This window comes from Lagenorhynchus albirostris, chromosome 10, assembly GCF_949774975.1.
Source record: "Lagenorhynchus albirostris chromosome 10, mLagAlb1.1, whole genome shotgun sequence".
In the NCBI taxonomy this organism is placed as follows: Eukaryota; Metazoa; Chordata; class Mammalia; order Artiodactyla; family Delphinidae; genus Lagenorhynchus; species Lagenorhynchus albirostris.
Genome location: NC_083104.1, coordinates 13,272,554 through 13,294,758, shown reverse-complemented (window position 1 = coordinate 13,294,758; position 22,205 = coordinate 13,272,554). Strand labels below are relative to the sequence as shown.

Sequence of the window (22,205 nt, the reverse complement as noted above, 5' to 3'; positions counted from 1 at the left end):
TTCATAGAATCCTATAATGTTTGAGCTGGAAGGATCTACTGGGGCCAACTCATTGATTTTTTAAAATTTATTTTTATTTTTGGCTGTGTTGGGTCTTCGTTGCTGCGCGCGGGCTTTCTGTAGTTGTGGTGGGCGGGAGCTACTCTTGGTTGCGGTGCGTGGGCTTCTCATTGCAGTGGCTTCTCTTGTTGCGGAGCACAGGCTCTAGGCGTGCGGGCTTCAGTAGTTGTGGGGCGAGGGCTCAGTAGTTGTGGCTTGCAGGCTCTAGAGCGCAGGCTCAGTAGTTGTGGCGCACTGGCTTAGCTGCCCCACAGCATGTGAGATCTTCCTGGACCAGGGCTTGAACCCATGTCCCTTGCATTGGCAGACGGATTCTTAACCATCGCACCACCAGGGAAGCCCTTCTCTTTGATTTTTATAAGTTAAAAAAAAAAAGAAAAAAAAAAGGCCCAGAGACATAAAATAACTTACCCAAGGTGATAGAATGAGTGAGAATCAGAGCTATGACTAGACCTGCTCTTCCTGTGTTCCTTTTCCTGCCAATAAGACATTTTAATAAAATAGGTAAGGGGAAAAAAAATTCATCAATCATCCAGATACTTCTGCTTATTTTCCACAACCAAAGACATAAATTAAAACATCCAGTTGAACAGTTGACTTATTCACTTCCTATTTTCCAAGGTGATCACCTGATTATTGAGTCCAAAAGAGCTCTTTTTTATTTTCCTCTCCAACTTACATCTATGGCTATATGTCTAGACCTTGTAGGCCATGGTCCTTTGGCTCTAAAGGCAAAACTGTAGCCATGATGACACTGCACATGGTGTTGGATTATCTGGAAGGTCAGAATACAGAAACATCGTGTAGCATCTCATACTAATTTCCCCACAGATGTGCTATGTATATGTGATCACTAGATAATATTCAGCCCCACAAAGTGGCTTAAAGGATCGAGTGACCAAAAAATGAACACAGCAGATAAGGTAATTTTGCAGTAAAGCTGTAGTCTGCTTAATTGTCCTAGACAGAACTGATATCGAGACCCTCAGTTTCCTTGAATGTCACTTCAGATAGTCAACAATTTTTGTTTCCTTCACCTCAGCTGGTAGTTCCAATTAAGTGGGTTGGTGCAATTTCTCAAGGGGTGCACATTGAAACATTTTGTAAATAATGGTCAGTGGGAAGTAATACAGGAGTAGGGTTATAGGGTCCTTACCCCACGAGAAGCTTCAGACCCGGGAAGAAAAAGTCACATCAAAGACAATGTAGTGAAATGCAGTTCCATTCCCTTACTCTGTCATCACAGAAGGCAGAAGTAGCTGTTACAATTTTTATCTATCAAGGAATATTGTTTAAATTTACTTGTAGCAAGTTTTGCATACATAGATTCATTTATCTGAAAGTTTCCATGCTTCTCTAAAGCTGGAGTCCTCAAATTTTGGGTTTCAGGTCCCCTTTTCACTCTGAAAGATTATTGTATACTCCAAAAAACTTGCTTATGTGGGCTATTTCTACCAATATATAACATATTAGAAATTAATCCCGAGAATTTGAGTACTTTATTTTAAAATGACAACAGTATAATCAGTGCATATTAACATAATTAACGTATTTTAAGAAAACTGTATTTTCCCAAACAAAAAAGAGGGATGTTGTTTAGGTTTTTGCAAATATCTTTAACGTCTATCTTAGCAGAAAAAACTAGATTCTGGTATGTGCTTCTGTATTTAATCTGTCACGATTGTTGTTTTGGTTGAAGTGTACGAAGAAAATCTGATCTCACACAGATGTGTAGGTGGAAAGAAAGGCTCTCATAGACTCTCTGAAAGAGACTTGGGGAACCCCAGTGGTCCTGAGACCACACTTTGAGAACCATGGGTCCAAAAGAATACTCCCTTCTCCAATGACAGTAGGGGCATAGTTTGAGAGCCTGTCAGGAGAGCACAGACGTTGAAGCCAAGCAAGGCCTGTGTACCAGTCCTAACTGAGCCACATTCTGAATCTGGACTTTAATGTCTCTGGACCTCATCTGTAAAATGGGGACAATGACACTTAACTTGCAGGTTATTATGAGGTTGAGAAATAACATATATAAAGTGATGCTGATTGAGATATTATGTAAGCACTTTAGTGTTTGTGATTGGTAGTACTCTGCTCAGAAGGTGAATAGGGGATGGAGAAAGGAATGTATTTAAACCAGTAAGAGCACATTCAGAGAAACAGTAGGCAGTGACCGAGTTGAGGATTAAAAATAAACATAAAGAAATTAGTCTGTGTTAAACTAGATAACAGCTTGGTTTGTTTGGGTGGCAGTGGGCTTGGTGAACCAGCCTTAAGACCTTTTTCATGAACATATGGCTAATTTCCAATCCTTTTTTATTCATTGATTCATTTCTCAAGTTCTGAAATGACTACAGCACATCCAGGAAGAAAAGAGAAAATGTATGCTCTTATAGAAATTAGGTAGGAGTAAAAGAGTTAAACCAACCCGTTCAAAACAATACACGTGATGGCACAGAACAGTTTTGCTGTTCGTGCCTTATGAGCTGTATGTGTTCAGGAGGATAGCAGTTGACAGATCAGGGAAGGCTTCGTGGAGGAGGTGTTTCCGCAGAGTGAACACTGGGTAGGGATGAAGGGGAGGAGAACATTCCAAAAACACAAGTTGTTTTGAACAAAGATATGAGGCAGGAGCTGGCTTATTGGATTTGAGAACAAAGAAGACCCTCATTTGACAGGAGCTGTGTGTTCACTGGGCATACTTGGACAGAAAGTGAGAGAACTAGGTAGAACCAGATGACAGAGTACTTTAAATATTAGCCTACAAAGATGAAATGATGGCAGTGTTCTCTTAATTTGTACAACATTTACAGTGTGCAAAGCACGTTCGCACATCCTATCCATTATCTCATGCATGGATTACTTCCTACAATCACATCTGTTTTATATATTAATGAGTACCTATTAATAGAAACGTACCTGCTTTGGGTTACCCTTAAGTGCGCCTTCACATTGTTGGTTTTTATATTCTTTGTGGCTTATCATTGTTACCTGTGAGACGGTTGGCCTGGCGGCACCTCCTCTGCCATTGCCAGGAGTAAAAGTGCAGTGCAACTTACACAGAGATGAAGAGATCTCAAATAGGAGAGTCTGAGCGAAACAGTAATTAACAGAGAACCCAGGAGATCCAAGAATTCAGATGGTTCAAGAGGTAATTAAAGGTTTAGCACATTAAAGTCAGAAGGGACTTTAGACACCATCAAGTCCAGCCTCCCCTTGATTCAAATGAGAAGATGTATGCACTCAATCTCCAAGTTCCAAATTCAAAGCTCTTTCTACAAAAGGACAAGATTTAGATACCTCAAAATAGTACTTTTCAACATGTGTGTATTTTTAAATTGTCACGTTACTTTTTTAAACATGAAATTTTCAATATTTAAAACAAAGCAAGGCTGTCCTAGTTGAAGGACGTCCCTCCCAAGAACTCTCTGAGCATCATAGAACTGAATTTGAAAACCCTCATGAGCAGGGATTCCCCAACCCCCCACCACGGGCCGGTACCAGTCCGTGGCCTGTTAGGTACAGCAGGAGGTGAGCGGCAGGCTAGTGAGCAAAGCTTCACCTGTGTTTACAGCCGCTCCCCATCGCTCACGTTACCACCTGAGCTCCACCTCCTGTTGGGTCAGCATAGGCATTAGATTCTCAGAGAAGCGCGAACCCTACTGTGAACTGAGCGGACAAGGGATCTAGGTTGCGTGCTCCTTATGAGAACCTAACACCTGATGATCTGAAGTGGAGCTGAGGCAGTGATGCTAGCACTGGGGAGCGGCTGCAAATACAGATTATAATTAGCAGAGAGGTTTGACTGCACTGAGACCATAATAAATCAATTGCTTGCAGAAACACTATCAGTGAGTGGCAAGTGACAATTAAGCTGCATCTTATGGAGTAGACTGGACATAAGGAACACACTTTGGGTGTCACTGTCTCCCATCACCCCCAGATGGGACCATCTAGTTGCAGGAAAACAAGCTCAGGGCTCCCAGTGATTCTGCATTATGGTGAGTTGTATAATTATTTCATTATATATTACAATATAACAATAATAGAAATAAAGTGCACAATAAATGTAATTCGCTTGAGTCATCCCAAAACCATCCCCCGCTGCCAGTCCATGGAAAAATTGTCTTCCACAAAAGCGGTCCCTGATGCCAGAAAGGTTGGGCACCACTGCTCATTAGGATATTGATTGCTGGTGTTGTGTGGGGAGTGGATGAGAGCCTGAAGTCAGAGGACTGGAGATTATGAGGGGAGATCAAATTTGGACCCCAGCACAGAACACAGTATGAGTCTTTCATGTGAAGCTCGTCCTTCCTTTTAGTGACTTCTGCAAATGAGAAGTTGAGGGTGTAAGAGGAAACTATAACAATAAATTGGAAGACGCTCTACAGTAAAGTTGGAAAATGAATAGTTCAAGTGCCAATACTGGGAATGTTGGATTCAAGGTAAAGATATTGACAGTATCTCAATGATTCTTGTCAACAGTATAAGAATTCCAGCTGGAGATAAAGATTTGGGAAGCAACTATATATATGGTAAACTGAAGCCAAGTAATTATCTTCAGGCTCATAGAGCTCACTATCAGTATAATTCTTAAGTAATGTTAGCCAAACCTCTGCATTCCTTGGACATGATTCATCTTCTCCAAGACTGTATAAGCAGCCAGAAATAATTTTGAATGCCCACAGGTCATCATCCTAATAGCAGTTTAAATTGTTTTTCCCCATCATATCCTTTCTTTAAAATTTTTAACTTTCTAAGGTCTAAGGCTCATGATGGCATTTCTTTCTACCAGAAATTTCTGGTTTTGGACAGTCAGAGAGCCAGATATGTCTGAGCATTGTTTAACCACTAAATTCCAATTATATCTATCTGCAATATAAATTGTTATTGGATAAGATGCTTGCATGATTCCAGTGGCTGGAATACATTGACTTAGGTCATTTCTGGCAGTTACTGATCTAAAGATTGAAATGAAGAGCTTGTTCATTTATCCAAGAGACTAACAGTGTCACAGGGTCAAAGAAAACACAACCATTTAACCTTATATTTGAATTTGTATCTTGAGAACAAGACTTAAGATGTTTTAGAGGAGAGATTCTTCTATTCAAACCTTGAAAGAACATGAATGGCCAAAACAGATGGTTCTGTTTTAATATGTGAATATGATTAATTCTGTTTAGTATTGGAGATCTATATATATAATGCCCCAAAAGACGTTTAGACACAACCTTCTTCCTGAAATAATAGGGCTGAATCAACCTGTTCAAGCCTTCCTTGGAGCTATTTTTCAGACATGGAGTTATAAAATGTAGTCGAACCTAGATATTAAGTGATAAATACAATGGACCCAAATACATTATCAAAAGCAAGTTACAGGAAACAGTATTTTCTATTATGCACTAAAATGGACCATTTGTCATCCAAGCACTTTGAACTGGGTGACCCGAAGAGCTATGTAGAGATATGAATAATTTCCATCAGGCACAGGACTATTCTATTACAAAAAACTCACCCACTTAGAGATGATTCATCCAATCTAAGTGAGTGGCAGGAGCAACCTTCACTGTGTGGGCTTTTGCCCTGTAGATCTGCAGTTGGCATGTTAAAAAAAAAACATTATCTCATTCTTTGCCCTTTATATAATATCATATTACAATCGTGATCCCCCTGGGCCCATGTCCAGATATTGACTTCAAGAGGAACATGTTTATATCATTTCAAATTTGGCATATATGAATTCATTTTACTTCGGGAGGAATAGGTTTTTAACCATTCAAATTTGGTTTCCACGAATTAATTTTACTTAAAAAAAGGAAAGTACCTGACGATGTCTCACAAAGGCTGAATTTACTATTGATTTCACCTTGACCAGCACAAATCACTACCACGGAGCATTCCTGTCGAGCACCTTAACCTCGATAACCCTGTTGCAAGAGACAGAATGAGCCCTCAGAAGTGTTTAATTAGTTAGAGCTTTGCAAGGTCTTCTCAAAATCCTCTCAAGGCTCTCCCTTCCCTTCCCCATCTCCTTTTTGAGATTGCAAGGTAGTGCTTCCAGCTTTCTGTATTTTTGAAAGAAAGCAATGAATAAGCCCAAGAGTTACAGGAAATCTATGACATTGAAATCTCTGTCTCTGCACATCGTTTTGATGTTTCCTTTTTGAACTTCAACTTGACATTGCTTCATAAGTTACATTTGCCCTTCCATTTTTTTTTTCTTCCTCACTCTCTTTGAAAAGTTTGGCTTAGTTGTTAATATTCCACACAGATTTCTGTAGCTTTTCTTTTTTGCTTTGTTTTCATAAACTCTGTGGGGGGTAAATATTCAGCAGGGTGAATGTGAAATCAGGCAGACAACTGCCATTAGCCTTATCAGGATTGCACATCAGATTTTCCAGGCAGAGAACTCAAAAGGTGTCTACCTTTTGAGCTCCTTTGCATTAGCAGCAGGAAGATAAAGAAAAATGGTAGGCTTGCAGCTCTTTCAAGGATAAAGGTTATAACCCTTCGTTCAAGTTAATACTTGTTGATGTTATAACTTTTTTGAAAGTTGACCCTTTCAGCCTCTCCGCATATGCAGCAATGCATCATCCCCATCAGTAGAGGATTTGTAAAATTGTGTTTTGCTCTTTGAAAAACATGGAATTGCTTATAGAGGGGTAAAAGGAGAAAGCAGGATTTATTCAGGGACCTAGAGACCTCTGCTGGTTAAGTGACTTGTTAGTGTTTTTCCAGTTTCATTTATTGCTGGGAAGATAAGAGAGCTTGGCCTCAACACTAGTCATTTCCTTTTGAATTAAATTACGGATGATCAGTAGCCTCACTGACTAAAGATACTGAGGTCAAGTCAGCAAAGAGACGAGTTAAGAATATTGAGTAGCGTCTTCTAATTAAATACTGATACCAGTTCTGACTGTTAGGTTTACATTGGTAGGCATTATCCTATGGAAGTGCCTTGTTACAAGATAACATTCCAGAATGACAGCTGTGCTTCTCTCCTGCATGAACTTTGTGCTGAGGGTCTTCTGCCTAAATATGTTTGCCATTATAGTTACCAATGGCACGAATTGTGCTTTAGGGAAGGCTTGCTATTAATGAAGACTTTTTAGGGAACGTAGGTTAACATTGTCTTTATCTCCCTTAAGAACAAGGAAAGAAAATATGACCTTAATTGAAGCATGAAAAATTAGGCATAATTTGGGTGGGGAGAGTGGAAGAGGGCATTGGGCAGTGTGGGAATTAAGTGCTGTCTTGAATTCCTGTGTTAGACTGTGGGCAGGACTTGATTTCCTGAGAAGGTTTTGGTAAAAACCAGGACTCATTCAGAGATTTGGAATTCCAGGCCCATACACTTGTGGATAACATTCTATCAATATGAAAGAAGTCAATAGTAGAAAATGATGATAGCCTCGAAGGAGAAAGGAGTCACAAAAAGTATCCATATGATGTGTGTGAGAGACACCCAGAAATATAGTGCCTGAAATAAGAAGCTTATTTCTCTCCCATGTATCTCTCCAAAAATAGGCAGGTGGGTCTGGTGCCGCTTTCCTCCACAAGGTCATTCAAGGGCCGAGGCTGGCAGGTCAGCATTTTCATCCTACATAGCTTCATCTCTGAGCCCAAAGCTGTTTCAGTTGTTACTTTTTCCAATCAGTGGGGAAGGGCAGTGAGAGTCCAGGACAAGTATCTTTAAGTCAGTAACCTGGAAGTTGCTCTCATCACTTTCACACACACCACATATCATTGGTATGAACTTAGGCCCATGGTTACCACCAGCTGCAAAGGAATCTTGGAAATGCAGTGTGTAGCTAGAAAAAACATGAGCCCAGCTAAAAGTAGTAGGCTGGTGGTGGGAGATTTCTCTTATTAAAAGGAAAAAAGGAAGAATAGATATTTGGGGGGAAGGGCAGTTAATTTTACCATATGACTCATGGTAGTGTTATTCATTCTGCCTTTAGTAATGAAAGAACCAGCCACGTGGGCTGCAAAAATGTGACATTCAGAGTTGGACATAGGGTGGGGTGTTTTCTAAAAGCACCCCCTGGACTTCTACCCAGCTTTATAATTTGCATAACCTCTGGAAAAGGAATTTTATTATAAGCCTGTTTTTGTCCCTTGACTGCATATGATAAACATGGATTGAACATACACTGAATGTATGTCTCTGCTTTGTGAACTGCTATAGCTCAACCTAATTGGATTCAAAAAATAAATGACATTCATGTGGCCATCGAAGAAAATGTCTTCTGGGAATGTAAAGCCAATGGAAGGCCCAAACCTACATACAGGTGGCTGAAAAATGGTGAACCACTGTTAACTCGGGTAAGCAACTGGGTGATAATTGTGTCTTAGTATTTACTGTAATGTTGAATGTGGTGTTGTTGCTATGGAAACAGAAAAATGACCAGTTGTCTCCAAAATAGTATGCAGCCCAATGCCATAAATAGTGGAAAAAGTGAAAGCGAATGCAGGTGATAAATACAAACGGTACATAAATCTGATTCTCCAGCCTTGTTCAACCTTTGGTCTTCAGAGATTAACATCTCTGGCTTTACAATTGGAAAGTTATGCTGAAGGTCTGGAACATGTAATTGTGCTAAGACACAAATTTGCGTGTATGCTAGACACGAATGAGTGAGTAACACCTTTCAGCATCCAAATTCTCCCCTTCAGTGTGGTTTTATTATCATCTTCCGTCTGAGGAGACTAGTGGACAACATGGTCCAGTATGTTCACCAGCAAAATGCCCACTCTGCCTCAGACGTTTAGCAATGCCATATGCAAGCTCAAGACTAACATCTCTAATGCAACAGAAATAGAAGAAAAACTAAAAGTGATGAGTGAGGCAGGAGGCACCAGCCTATAGGCCCTGAAGCAGGCAGTAGGAGCTGAGAGCTCAGGTATAAAAAAAATCCTCTCTGGAGACAAGGGTACAATATCCTTGTGCAAAAGCAAACAAACTGCTGCCTGGCTTAATAGGACTCTGTGACGTAAGAGAGGTAAAAGGTACCAGGTTATGCCCCCTACTGGCCCTGGATGGGAATTGCAGTAGTCCCAGCATCCTCCCAGATCAGGACCTGAGAGAAGCCTTGAGTAGTTCTGCTTCTGGACCAGCGGGCCAGGGGTTGAGGTGGAGGCAACCACAAAACTGCTAAATAGAGGGGAAAATACAGACAAAAATAACTCCTTTTCAAAATAAGCCTGCACACCAATATCCCAAACCATATGCAAAAAAACTTTTTTTAGAAAGATAACCGACCTGTAGAACAGTCTAAGACAGAAATCGGAATAAGTCTGTTAAGGATGCTCAAAGAGATAACTGAAGGAATAATGCCCATAAAAATAAGCGAAGGTGGGACCTTAGAATGAGGAACAATTGTGTCTAGTTTAATTTCCCTTATGTATTTTCCTACTGAAGTCAAATGTTCGCTGAAATTTGACATTTTCCTCAGGCCCCAAGTTGAGAGCCAGTTTTTTGTGCTCAGGTTTCCTCCCCCGTCAGCCCCCAGAGAAGAGCAGCTGCTCTGAGCGCTGGCCAGGACGTCAGTGTGGTGTGTGCAGCCGCCGAAACGGGCTGGTGTGATGAGCCTAGCCCACACCCTGGCACCCACACCTCTGCCCGTCACTGCTGGACTCTTTTTGGTCCCATGATTCTCTCAATTCTAAAAGCCAAACTCAAATCGCTAGAGTGTAAGTACCCAGGTAACTGGCATCTTCTTCCCTTTATTTAATGTGAGAGAACATGGATGCTTAGGTTTGATCAAAGCCTAATAAGGTGTCCACCCAACTAAATCGCAGCCCTGGGGCAAACAGAAAACCAGGATGTCTTTATATATTTTACTTTCTTAAATGGCAGGTCTTCTGGAGAAGAGGAGATCCTTTTGGGTACTTATAAAACTTGACCCCTCAAGTTACGTAGCCTCAGGCTGATGAATGAGGCTGCTCTATAGTTCCCTACACTAACTTTGCTTTCTTCAGATTGGCTACCAGCAGGTGGTCCTAAGCTTAGATCGTGCCACCGATAGCAATTGAGTAAGGGAACATTAAATTACTAATACCTACTCTTTTTCTTAGTAAATTTCAGCTGACTTTAAATATTTGTCTCTGCTTCATCCAAGAAGATTACAATCCTATTAACCTTCAAAGTGTTGTCTGATTATAATCTGAGCGTCTTAACTACTCTAAACAGTAAACTTACTTGTATTTCCCACTCCTCGCCCACAGTTAGCACAAAGCCTTGGAGTAAAAAAAGCATTTTAAATTTCAAGTTCATCTATTTAGAGGGGATATTAATCTGACTGGTTTCACTGTTAAATCAATGAGAGCTCAAGAGAGTCCTACAATTTAAATTCCATTTACCAACTGATGTACGGGTTGTTCCACTTAGCATCTGACCTGCCACAAATTTAGTTGACAGATAAATAGATCATGGTATGTAAATTGCTTATGTGATAGCTATTTTCTTCCCATTAAGCCCCTTTGATATAACATGCAGCAAAATTGCCTTAAGGTCTCAGTTGTAGAAGGTCATTGTTTTGTGTTCCTCTTTTCTTTCACAGGATAGAATTCATATCGAGCAAGGAACACTCAACATAACAATAGTGAACCTCTCAGATGCTGGCATGTATCAGTGTGTGGCAGAAAATAAACATGGAGTTATCTTTTCCAGCGCAGAGCTTAGTGTTATAGGTGAGTCTTTATACTGGAAAGAAAAAAAGTAAAAACTCTTAGAATCACTAAACTACCATGTCCTCTGCCAAACATAAACGTTCAATCCAAGAAAAGGGGGTGAAGAAATCTTTAGACCAAAGATATCACTCGAGAAACAAGGAATGCATTCTGCAAGCAATAAGAAGAGACCACTTTCTAAATCAGCTTCTCCTGATGTTTACAATGGGTGACGCAGTTCCCTTGGTGCTCATTTTTATTCCTCTATCAACCCCTCTTCTAAATTGAGTGACGTTTATGAAATGCTTTGGCGTCTGTTGCTATCACTCTGATTGGGCTTGGAGAGAGGAAGAGCGGACCTGGTGTGGAAAGGTGTATTTGAACAGCCAGCAAAGTGCATCTTGTTCTTTCACCTCTGAATTTTCCAGGCTATGCCCTGATGTTCTGCCCTTCCAGCTCCTTTTTTCACCATGTGCCCCTTTCCTTCTGCTCTTCAGCAATGCTGAGCTTTCTGTGCTGCATGTTCACCACCCTCCCTTCCTCCACAGGGCACTTGGTCCACACTGTTTCCTCTGCCTAGAGTGCTTTTCTGTCTCCTCTTCATATATCATGCTACTGTTCCATTTTACATTTGCTTATGTGATTTTTCTGTCTTTTTCTCTAACTGTCCTATAACTTCCCCATGAAGTCCTGGACCATATTTGGTTTAACTCATCATCTAATCCTCAAGACTTAATACAATGTTGAAGCACAAAGTATGTGCTCAATAAATAATGAATGAATGAATGTAAGGATGAACGACTGTACTAAGTGATGAAGGAGTTGAGAGACTGTTAAAAAATGAATTAATGAGTTAAGTAAATTATTGAAAACACAAGTTAAGTGATTTAACAAACCTATGGACATTAAAAAAAAAAAACAAAACAAGGAAACAAGAACTCCAGGCCATCAACTTGCATTTGTCTTGTAGAAAAATCTTGACTCTGACTTCAGAATTTATCTTAAATATTTAAGCAGCAGTTCTTCTTAGTGAGAACATAATAGAAAGATTATAAATAAGAGAAAGGCAGCACACAAAGGGAGCTGATTCCATAAGCCCTGATAATTTTCCCAGATTCAGAGACCTGACTTGCCCTTCTGTAAAGCACTCCTTGGTGCCTGGACTGTAGATCTGACGTGCATAAGTAGTTGCTGCCGAATTGAATGTCCTTCCACCCTCTGCAAGGTAAAAACGGATGGAAAAGCTTCCATAATTGTTGTTCTCACCACATTCTTTACTTGAACCAACATCCCATCAAAGACAAGAATTTGTGAGCGTTCACGAGGCTGCAGTCTTTCTCAAAGGGGCCTAGGAGAATTCTTTTCTCCAGGAGTCATCATCACCTTGGCTTGGCCTGCTGTAAGGATGACCTAAACACACATATCTCCCACCCTATAAATATTGAGAACAGTAACTCCAGCTTCCTCCAGGACAAGTACAATGATCCCACCATGGCCAAATGGGCTCTGATTATTGGTAGTTAGAGCCGATTCTTGTGGAGCGCAGTCCACGAAGGTAGATTGCTTCGGATGTTCTGCAGAAAGAAGTGTGTTCTCTGTTAAACACTATGTCAGCTGGTTAGCAGAACAGCTAAAACTGAGGGTGTGTGGCCTAAGAAATGAATCACATAGTCCTGAAACCTTCTAAGTGAGTGCTGGCCAATTGCTAAGTCTGGGGACGCCGTGATAATTTTAAAAGATTTTGTAGGTCCCTTAGTTAAAATGAAAAAATTTGACAGTAACAGATGACTGGAAATCATGGGACATAGTCATGGGATAAAGATAGAGGATGACTAAAGTCCCAAAAGCAGAGCCCAAAGTGAGAAAGGCTGGTAAATGATTTTTATCAAGAACACGTACCCACAGCTGAAAATAACAGTATGTAGAGATGTGTATGTGTGTATACATCCATCTCTATATATCCATATCTATATCTATCTCTATATATGTATGTTATGATTTACATTTATATATCCCAAGATCCTCACCAGATCCTTTCCCTTCCCCCTTCCCAGGGTTCAAGGCCTGTGAGATGGTAATCACTGCTTCAACTCTTACATTCAGGGGTTTATTTCAAATCATTTCCAGTTGGAACTAATTCCAAATGAATTCTTGATCTGAGTCCTTTCTTAAGTCCCTTGAGATCAGCAAGCAAGATCAGTAAAGATAAGATAAAAATGCCTGAGAGGTTATTTAACCCCCGATTTCAACCTTGTTGAGTATGAGAAGGGTAAGGCATGTCAGTAAATGATACAGGCCAAGCAAGTGGTGAAAGTAGTAAGTCTTCCAGAAATTCAGGAAAGAGTTTAGCTAATGGACTGGGCTAGTCAGGTGAGCTTTGAAAAATAATTTTTGTACAGGCAAAAAAAAAAAAGAAAAGGACCAGGAATATTGCAGAATAGAGTGAAATGGCCTGAACAAAGGTTCAAAGTTATAAAACATCTGGATGGTTTCTCGCCCATAGAGAATCCTGAATGTTTTTCAGAATTTTTGATTCAAATACATAAAGCGTACAGGCAAACTTCAAACTTGAAAGAGAAAGATGGAAAAATTAATTAACGGCCAATTTTAGAGGATCTTAAACAACAAGTTTAGAAGCTCCCTCTTTAATATCCCATTTTTCCTGCCCCCCCCCCAAAAAATCATGCTAGTATATTCCAAGTGACTTGAAGGGCAGTTAAGTATTGAATGGGTGAATCCTAGAGTCCATCTGAAGTGAAGGAGGGAGAAGACATTTGACTATTTAAAAATAGACATAAATTAATATTGGTTAACTTGGGTAAGCTCTAATATGATTGTGTTTCACAAGTCACTTTGTTTCTTGTCGAATGGTAATAGTTTGACTCTTATGGATCAAATAACTGAGCAGTTATTACCTGTATTAGAATCTTAGAGAGGTTGAAATGAACAAAGAAACAAAATGAAAACAAGATACTTCAGTATGAGGAAGAAAAAATGGAGGTTGGTTCCAGCTATCGATCAAATTTCAGCATCCTCCAATGCTAGAGAGGAGATTCCCTTTCATGCTGGGTAATAGCTCTAAAGTCATGAATAAGAGATGGTTAGGAAGCATATATTTAATAGGCTTTTCCCTTGGTCTTGTTTTATGTGTTCTGTCTGGGTATTTCATGTATATGTAACGTATCTATAATTAATGGATTGAAACTGCTAAATAATTAACCTAGGTGCTGGGTGATTTACTCACCGGGTGGGTGAATGCCATAGGGAGACTTTTACTTTGAGGTCAGTGTATTAGAGTAGGCCTGGTTAGGAGTACATCAAATAGAAATGTCCTTGTTTGTGACTGACCTATTGCAATTGATAGTTTATTATTCCTCCAGGCAACTGTTCCCAGACTTTTTCTCCTGTGTTAGCCTAGGTCATGGATGAGATTCACTCGTGTGACATATGCTCGTGGGCATCCCTGGGGTGCTACACAATTCCCTGGGTCATACCATCATCGCATCTCCCTCTCCACTTATGAAGGCATGTTGGAGTTAGAGTGAATAGACTCTTATAATCGTGAGGAAATTTGAGTCTTTTATAAAAAATATAATTAAAAAAACCCAAACTAGTATTTTATTGATTTAAAAGTAACTTTTCTAATGAAATATTTCTATTCATGTTTAATGTTTGTGTCTACTTAGGTAGATGATCATATTGGTTCTAGGGAATGCTGACTGAATTGCTAAACTTGAGATGTTCTGTGCTGCTCCGACAGAATACTAATGTCATTCTGTATATATCGTGTGGTAAAGAAAGAGGATGCCTAGGCCCTCAAAAGCAGAGGCAGGGATTCAGGTACCTATGAGTCACTGCAGGAGTGTCCTCTGGGAAAAACCTGGAAGAGAAAGCAAGCTAGGGAGGCGATGGAGGGCAGCTGAGCAGGGACAGGGTCTCAGATGAAGTCTCGCCTATATCGCATCCTGGAGGGGGATGTCTAGAGTATAAACCGCATCTCAGAGCTATTCCCACCTTAGGCAAGGAGGCTGGCCTTTTAAAAAAATCTCCGTATCAGTTATTCATTGGACTGCCCTTTAGGTGGTGGTAGCAATGGCAGGGCAGATGGAGCAAAACCTCCCAGTCAATTTCCCAGAGAAGGGGAGACAGCTGGAGATGTTAGACAACCAATGCTCGCAGCAGCTGGGGCCAGAAAAAAGAGTCTGAGTGAGGGTACCAATAATTCTGTACAGAAGACAAGTGATTTGCTAGAGCAAGATGCTTGGGTACTGGGTCCAGTTTACCTGGGTCATAACCAACAGTGTCACTAGAGTACCTTTGATTTTGAAATGGGATGAACTGTCTCAAAGAGCAAGTGGGTGTCTTCACATTCAAGTGGTCTTGAATGTGACCTGAGTTTGCCAAGACTGTGTAAGGGATAGAAGTAGCTTCACCCTGAGGAGTTTCCATCTGATGGTTCAGGACCGTGGGGATTCTCCTGGCCCATGTGGTGGAGAACATCAGACCCTGGCAGGACATTCCAATGCCATTAAGGAACTGATGGTCCAATTAAAGTGAGGTGCAGGCTTGAGCAATTATCTGGTTAATTTGGCATTTGTCCAAATGATTGGCTCACAAATTAGAAAAACATTAAGGCTAAACTGAAAGTTATTTCACAGGGACTTCCACAAGGGCTCATCTGCATCTGATTTCTCAACTGCCTCGTTGAGCCAGATTACAAAATAATCAAATATACTGATTTGCATCCAATGCTGAGTGGGATCAGCATCCAATGAGAGGACGGACGCCTTTCTTACCCAAATGTCATCTAGGCAGGAGCTTTGCATAACGCGTCCTGAAAAGGGGAAGCTATGCACTTGGATCTCAAATGCAAATTTGGTATCTTTTAACAAGTTGCTAAGCCTACATTTATCAGTAAAATGAGGGTGCTACTCCTCATTGCCAAAACTAAAAGAGATCACATGTGAAAACTTCTTGCAAATCTAAAAGTGTAGCAATATAGTAAGATGTGTTTTGTTTGTTTTTAACTAGTATCCATACCAAAAGCTTATAATGTAGACAGCTGCACAATCACCAGAAAACCCCATGGCAGTGGTTCTCAAATTGTGCTGCATGTGACAGTCATCTAGGGAGTTCTTTAAGAGCCCAATACTCTACCATCCTCCCTACCAACTAATTCAATCCCTGGGCCTGGGACCCCAGGACCCTTTATTCCTTAAAGCCGCCCAGGTGTGATTCCAATGGACAGCACAGTTTGGGAACTTACTGCTGTAATCGATTAGATCAGAAGGTAATTAAGTTTTCCCATGGTATTGATTCTCAAACTTTACCACACCATCAGAATCACTTGGAGGACTTGTTAAAACACAGATTGCTGAGCGCTACCTCCAGAGTTTCTGACACAGTAGTTCTGGGGTGATGCCTGAGGATGTGTATTTCTAACAAGTTCCCAGGTGATGTCGATGCTGCCGGTCCAACGCTGCCCTTGGGAAACCACAATCCTAAAATAGGAAATCTAGCCTGAACAGAGGGTTTGTTGTTGTTGTTGTCTGTTTGTTTAAGTTGAATATGGTCTACCTGGCAAACCTTCTGATTTAAATCAGGACTCTGAAACTGAAGTCCTTCTGCAGAAGAGAAATATCAAGCATCAGAGCTTCCAACCATGTCTTAAATGCCCCATTTTACCAAGATGGTGAGTTAGAATTAGGCCCACAGAGTGACTTTGGCTGCCATGTGAGGATTATACTTAGATGTTCTTGGCGTCTCCCTTCGGTGGCTTAAAGCCAACTGAAGGGAGACTTTGAAATCTGAAGGATAAATATTATGACAGTTCCTTATGTCATTTCCCCAAAAGAAATGCCTTCAGTGAGTTAGAGTTTAAAATATAACTCAGGAACACAGCCCGAGGCATCACTGAGTCTTAATCCCATGTACTGTTGGCCCACTGTATCTGCAAATTCAGTGTTGTTGGATTCAACCAACTGTAGATTTCGGAAGCTATGGGTACTGAGGGCCGGATGTACCTATCCTTCCACCGAAGTCTGAGTTTTCTGTAAAAGTGCTATGAAGGCATTATCCATTCCAAAGTCCTTAGTCCTTTCCATAAAGGGATTTCCAATAAATTGTTAAGGTGTAGAATCAGGAGGAAAGTTTGTCTTCTAAAAAATTATATGGTTTGGTTTTTTGTTTTTGTTTGTTTTTTATTAGTTAGAAAGAAATATATTCTTTTTCCCTCTGCCCGTCACGTTGACTTGTCTGTTTTGGCTTCAGAGTAGCTCACTTTATTGTACTAAGTCTAGTAAGATAGTTTCCTACCTTTCCTATATTTGACATCAGCCATATTTTAATGTATTTATTACTTTATGTCTTTTATCATTATCTGCTGCAAGTCTCTGTGAATTACTGAATAAATAAATAAATGAAATATTTTTTCTCTCCACTACTTTCTGGCAGCACATTGATCCTCTTTTAGTAGCCTGACCCAGGGAGTGTTAGAATTGGTGTTCACAAAGATTTAGCAGTGAGTTTCCAACCTTGATGCATTTTTAAACTACTTGGGGGTCTTGTTAAATTCAGATTCTGATTTCAGATCTGGGGTGGGGCCTGAGAGTCTGCATTTTTAACAAGCTCCCAGGTGATCACCAATGCTTCTGCTCTGAGGATCACTGTTTTAGTGGCAAAAATAGTAAAATTTAAATTCTCAGGTCCCCTTTCATGGTGGGTAGAGTTGAGGAGGACCTCCAAGTGATTCTTATGATCAGTTAAATTTAGGTGCCCCATCTAAGGTCTGCTCTATAGAACGCTTTGTTATCCAATCTTAAGCCATCCCAGCGGAGTAGCTAACTTGTAAAAGCAAGTAGGAGTTGGAGGGAGGAATAATGATTTGTTGGTATAACCACTCTACTTCCAATTAATCCATGCTTCCATGATTGAACCTAGTATTGACAAAAGCTCTATTAATCACGTGAGACAATTTCTTCTAGAAACAGAGCGTTTGTACCAACAACATTCCAGCTTTTTTTTTCCCAATATGAACAGACATTGGCTCTTCCAGGCTCCTGAAGAAATTCATTTGTACTTAGTATGAGGCACGTTGCTTTTAATAAAGCCTTTTGAATGTGGTTGAGAATAAGCATAGTGCAGAGGCAAAAAAAAAAAGAAAGCAACAAACAAGAAAACAAAGCAAAAAACTCCTTCAGTTAAGTGCCTTATTGAAGGAACATGATAAGCAAGAGATCAGTCACTCCTGGGCTGTATAAACATCGCTTGTCCACATTGCAGTATGTTTCTCTTGAGCCCGCATGTCTAGGTCAGGGCACATGTAACGGAAGCCCTTAAAACTGCTGTGTTATTGTCACTCACGAAGTGTCAGGATACAGATTCTTTAAACAGAGTGAACCAATCAAAGGAATTGGAAGGGAACTGAAGTTCCCATCTTCTCACCACTGGGTTGTCTGGGAGAACCCGGGAGGAAAGGGGAGACAGTCGTGTGTTGCCTCAGAGAAAGGCCCAAATCTGGGGAAAGCTGAACTCCCAGGGCCCACTTGCCCTGTACCTTTCTCCTAAGTATGTGCTTTAGGGAAGCAGGGAAAGGATATTATGTGCCGGAGCTAGTTCATATTGGCAGGAGCTGAGTTGGTATATCCTTCTCAGTTCAGCGTTCAATGACTTCTTGTTGGTAGCCTGAACTCGGCCCTAATGGGAGTATTTAGACCACAGAAATTGGCAAGCACCGAAAACCAAATTCTTTGGTGTTTTGTTTTGCTTGGAGAGCCAGTTGTTAAACATCTACCATCACACCAGTACACGTGGTGTGAGAATACAGCCAGCACTCTGCATCCGCCAGTTATGGGGAGCTGGCTGTATTCCTTGCACTATGCTATTCGAATGAGGGACTATAGTATCTGTGGATTTTGGTACCTTCAGGGTCCTGGAGCCAATCTCCCTGTGGATAGCAGATGCCAAGGGACAACCATATCAACAGCCCAGATTGTTTCTTGGGTAATTCTGCTTCATTTGACTGACGTCCAGAGAGGACAGAGTGTCCTGTACACAAGCCAGGAAGTTCAAGAAGCCATTTACAACCCCACTTGGATAGAAGAAAGGGCTGTGATATCCATCCAAAGCATCATGAGAAGGGAATTTCCTGTGTGGAACTTAATTCCTGAGTTTTCTCCTACAATACACATTAATTCAGCACATACTGATCGAACATCTACCTCGTACCAAGGACTGTGCTAAGTCCAAGATCCATAATTCATAGTCTCTGCCTTCAAGGAACTGATGAGCTAATACTTGCTAATTGCAAGTACTACCGTTTCTTAACCACTGGAATTCCAGAATTCTCACAGTCTAATGACCCTCTTCTGTTAAGTCAACAAATAGAGGCTTCCCTGCTGGTGCAGTGGTTAAGAATCCGCCTGCCAATGCAGGGGACACAGGTTCATGGCCTGGTCTGGGAGGATCCCACATGCTGCGGAGCAACTAAGCCCGCGCGTCACAACTACTGAGCCCGTGCTCCGCAACAAGAGAAGCCACCGCAATGAGAAGCCTGCGCACCACAATGAAGAGTAGCCCCTGCTCACCGCAACTGGAGAAAAAGCCCGTGTGCGGCAACAGACCCAACACAGCCAAAAAAATTTTTAAAAAAATAAATAAAATTCAACAAAGATTTCGATCTCATGACAAAGTTACTCGTAATCAAATGTGACATTGTACTGCCATACACTACTTGTTTAACCAAGGACACAAATATGTGTGAGTGTTTAGGACATTGTGCCAAGTGTAATGGAATGTCACTAACTTGGACTGATATAGCAAGGTCAAGTGCTTCCAGATATTTAAAAACACATACTGTCTTATGATCATCATACAGATAGGGTAGCTCAAGGGAGGTTAATAGGGGTTTAGCAGCTAAAGCTTTTAAGACCATGTAAGAATGATTTTCAATCAACATGTTAATTATTGTATAAGAAATGACGTTCTAAAATGGCTTTAAAATCTTTTTCTTTGAATAAGAAAGATTCTACCTATGTCTACACAATTGATTTTTGGCTTTCAAACCTTTATAAAAAGAAAAAAGGGCTAATTTGCATCCTGCTTGTTGACAGAGAAAGTGTTGAAAGATCCTGAAATGGTTCCTGTGCTTAAAAGCATTTGTCAGTTATCACAGTGCCTGAAATGCCAACAGTAAAGATGAATTTCTCGTCCATACCAGGATGGGTAAGATATAAGATATGACTACTCAGCAATAGAAAGGAACTCACCTAGCAACCTGGGTGGATCTCAAGAGCATTATGCTGACTGAAAAAAAGAAATCCCATAAGATCATATAATGTATGATTTTATATATACATATATATATATATATTTTTTTTTCTCTCAAAACTATAGAGTTGCAGAACAGATTGGTAGATTCTAGGCATAGGGAGGACAAACAGGAGGGTGTTGGATGTGCCTCTAAAAGGGTAGCCTGAGAGAGATCTTTGTGGTGATGGAAGCGTTCTGTATCTTTATTTCAGTGAAAGGTACAAACATCGAAGTATTTCATAAAATAACATAGAACTCTACACCCTGTGCCCATGATCAATTTTCTTGTTTTGATGTTGTACTATGCTCACATAAGCTGTAACCACTGAGAGAAACTCAGTGAAGGATACACAGGACCTCTCTGTACTATCTTTGCAACTTCCTATGAATCTATAATTATTTCAAAATAAAAAGGTTTTTTTTTTTTGTTTTCAAACAAAACTATATTTCTTTAAGCTTTTCAGCTTAAAATGCTCTAAAAATGGTGGTGGTGATAGTAGTAATAGCAGAGGGGAAGAGTTGGTATAAAGGACTTACTCTGGGAAAATATTGAACTAAGTACTTTATGTACAGTACATGTATTTTATTTAATCTGCAAAGCAACCTTGTGACTGTAAATGTTATTTGTTTGGTTTTATAATAACTTTCCCGAAAGAGCAGGAGCCCATAAACAAGAGGTACTATGGTAGGAGGAGCCCTGGGGAAACGGGACGTTCAGTGAACGAGACCAAAACCAGCAGGGCAGACTATTAGAGACTTAGAAGGAACACATTATGTTGATGTTAGAACAGAAAACTCTTACTTCAGCATTTCTTGACAGTCTTGTGAATATCATCCCAAGTCAGAGAGGCTGATTTTGCATCAGCCATTCTGAAATGATGGATCCAGAAAGAAGAATATTTCCAGTATGGCCAGCTTTCTAGTTACCTACCCAGCAACCAGGAGAGGTTTGGGGTTTTAGTATCTGATACCAGCACTATCTCTTCAGTGGTGGAAATACTTGAATGAATATATGTACTCTGGGTTTATTTTTATGGAGTGAAGAGGTAATAAAGATAATAAATAAAAGTTGAAATAATATGAAATTCTGAACTTCTAAAAGAGCCATCCTTAATAGTCTCCATCAGCTGGCAGTGTTCCCAGTGTTGTGTCTACAGACTGTGATAGAACAGGCACACATAATTATCCTTTCCCCTTCAATAATAGAGTAACACATCACACCCATCTATTTCCCAGATGGGACTGCCACTGCACATCCCATTAAGGAGTTATCATTCTTACTATCTCTCTGAGAAATGATCCTAAGGCACAACTTCAGTTTTCAAGGGTTCTGTTGGCCCCTTAAAATACCCTTGACATGTGACCAAGAGCCATTTAATTAAGTAAAAACAAACAGTTGAGAATCGCACAGAAGGCTTCTCTCAGCCGGATGATGCTTCTCCTAGGTAATGTAATGTGAATGAATTAAAGATCATTGATAAATAATAAAAAGTTGATTTCCCACAGGGAAGAGGTGGCTTATTCCAACACTGGGTGAGCAGTGCCCCCTAGTCGTCCGTGTAAAAAATAATTGTCCTCGAAGTGTATTAGATTTAGCAAAAGAGGATCTCCCAGGATTGGTGCTACTCTCGGACTCAAGTGGGTAATTGGACAATTGGTTTTATCTTTTCTGAACTACTAGGAACCCACTGAAATCTCACCTTCAAAGTGCACTCACTTTTTCCAGTGCCAGCAAAGGTTGGATTCTAACAGTGCCCTATTGGGACCTTACCAATAACTTAAAACCTGATTCTCTGTGAATGTCAAATTAACAGGGTCCTTTTACTTTGCCTTCAAGCTCTCCTCTCCTGATTACTAACTCTCCTGGTTAGTAATCAGAATAAATATAAGGTACAGACATGAAAGAGCGTCATCCCACAAGCTTTAGGGTATCCCAGGTGTGAAAGATGGTCACAAAATGACAGAGTATTAAGATACCATTAATGGATCAAGTACTCAAAAACAGATGAAGGTCTAACAATTTTGCCCTAGGAAGCATTGCAGCTTATGGTGGCAACTGATAGATTTGCAGAGTTTGGTAACACTAGAAATAAATTAAGCAAACGAAGTAGACAAAGAGAAAAGATTTAAATTTATAATTCCATTTTTATTAGTGAAAGACATTC

General features: G+C 40.3%; 1 protein-coding gene across 1 annotated transcript in view; it reads left to right on the top strand.

Annotated features, from left to right (window-relative positions):
* The window catches only part of CNTN4 (contactin 4), a 326,783-nt gene that overhangs the window by 158,479 nt on the left and 146,099 nt on the right, over positions 1-22,205 (top strand). Inside the window, exons 7-8 of the mRNA XM_060163881.1 lie at positions 8,249-8,385; positions 10,623-10,752. Of these exons, the coding sequence (XP_060019864.1) occupies positions 8,249-8,385; positions 10,623-10,752 (267 nt within the window). The remainder of the gene's footprint in view (positions 1-8,248; positions 8,386-10,622; positions 10,753-22,205) is intronic.